General features: G+C 33.8%; 1 protein-coding gene across 1 annotated transcript in view; it reads left to right on the top strand.

Moving 5' to 3' along the window:
* The first annotated feature begins 568 nt into the window (after positions 1 to 568).
* Positions 569 to 970, top strand: part of LOC125680660 (microtubule nucleation factor SSNA1-like) — a 7614-nt gene continuing 7212 nt past the window's right edge. Inside the window, exon 1 of the mRNA XM_048920357.2 lies at positions 569 to 729. Coding sequence (XP_048776314.1) covers positions 678 to 729 — 52 coding nt within the window. The 5' untranslated portion in view covers positions 569 to 677. The remainder of the gene's footprint in view (positions 730 to 970) is intronic.

The following is a 970-nucleotide window of genomic DNA, read 5'->3' as shown; positions in this document are numbered from 1 at the left end:
CAAAACATAATTAAATGGTTTCAGAAATAAATGCATTTCAACTAATTTTGATACAAATACATGTACACAAATAGTTTTATATCTATTCTGATAATGAAAATGAACTGTGCTAGGTTTCAAACATGGCTTCTTTTTTTTTAAAGTTTCCCTCACTGCTCAGGGTTTTATGCATCGTCGCAAACCACGGTCCATTGTTTCATTCTGTGATATAGAATGAAACAATAACCCGTGTTTTGCGACGATGGGTTTTATGAAGATCGAGACTTATATAATGCTGATATTCGCTACACTTTGGACGTCTGTGTGTGTACCCGGGAGTTCGAGATATTGTGTACCATTGACCGTATCATTGAGTTGGATGATGCTATTCAGAAAATTTAAAGGATTCCATGATAAGCCTTTTTTTTTTTACGAGATGGTGAAATCCAGGGTATTATATTACTTCTGTTGAAAAACTGTACGAACTTTGTGCAGGGGGTGGGGGTGAACAATGCTTTCCCTCATAACGGAAAATCTTTTAAAAAAGATAATATGCTATACCGGGAATATTATATTTCCTGAACGGTTTTAACAATTACCTTACTACGCACAGAATTGTGACGTATACACAAACGTTGTTATTATCAACCATTTTGTTGAACAAGTCCAAACGAAGCGGGCATTAATAACGATCAAAAATGTCACAACAAGGAGCTGCTTTACAAAGTTACAATAATGAACTTGTGAAATGTAAGGTTATATGTGCATAGAGTAATGTATATCCTATCGTAAGTAGGCTTAGTAAGTTTGTTTTCCGAAGTTGATCGTGGTTTGCAGCGTTTGTTTACTTTTTTTTTAAAGGGGTAGATCTACATGGATTGGACTGCTGTATTTGATAACCTGAGTGTAAATATATGATATATAGTTTATAAAGTTGTGGAATGATAATTCAATATTGTAAATGAAATGGATATTGTATTCAAATCAGAAG

This window comes from Ostrea edulis, chromosome 2, assembly GCF_947568905.1.
Source record: "Ostrea edulis chromosome 2, xbOstEdul1.1, whole genome shotgun sequence".
Taxonomy (NCBI): domain Eukaryota; kingdom Metazoa; phylum Mollusca; class Bivalvia; order Ostreida; family Ostreidae; genus Ostrea; species Ostrea edulis.
Note: the sequence above shows the minus strand (reverse complement) of the source record. Positions and strands in the feature narration are given on the sequence as shown.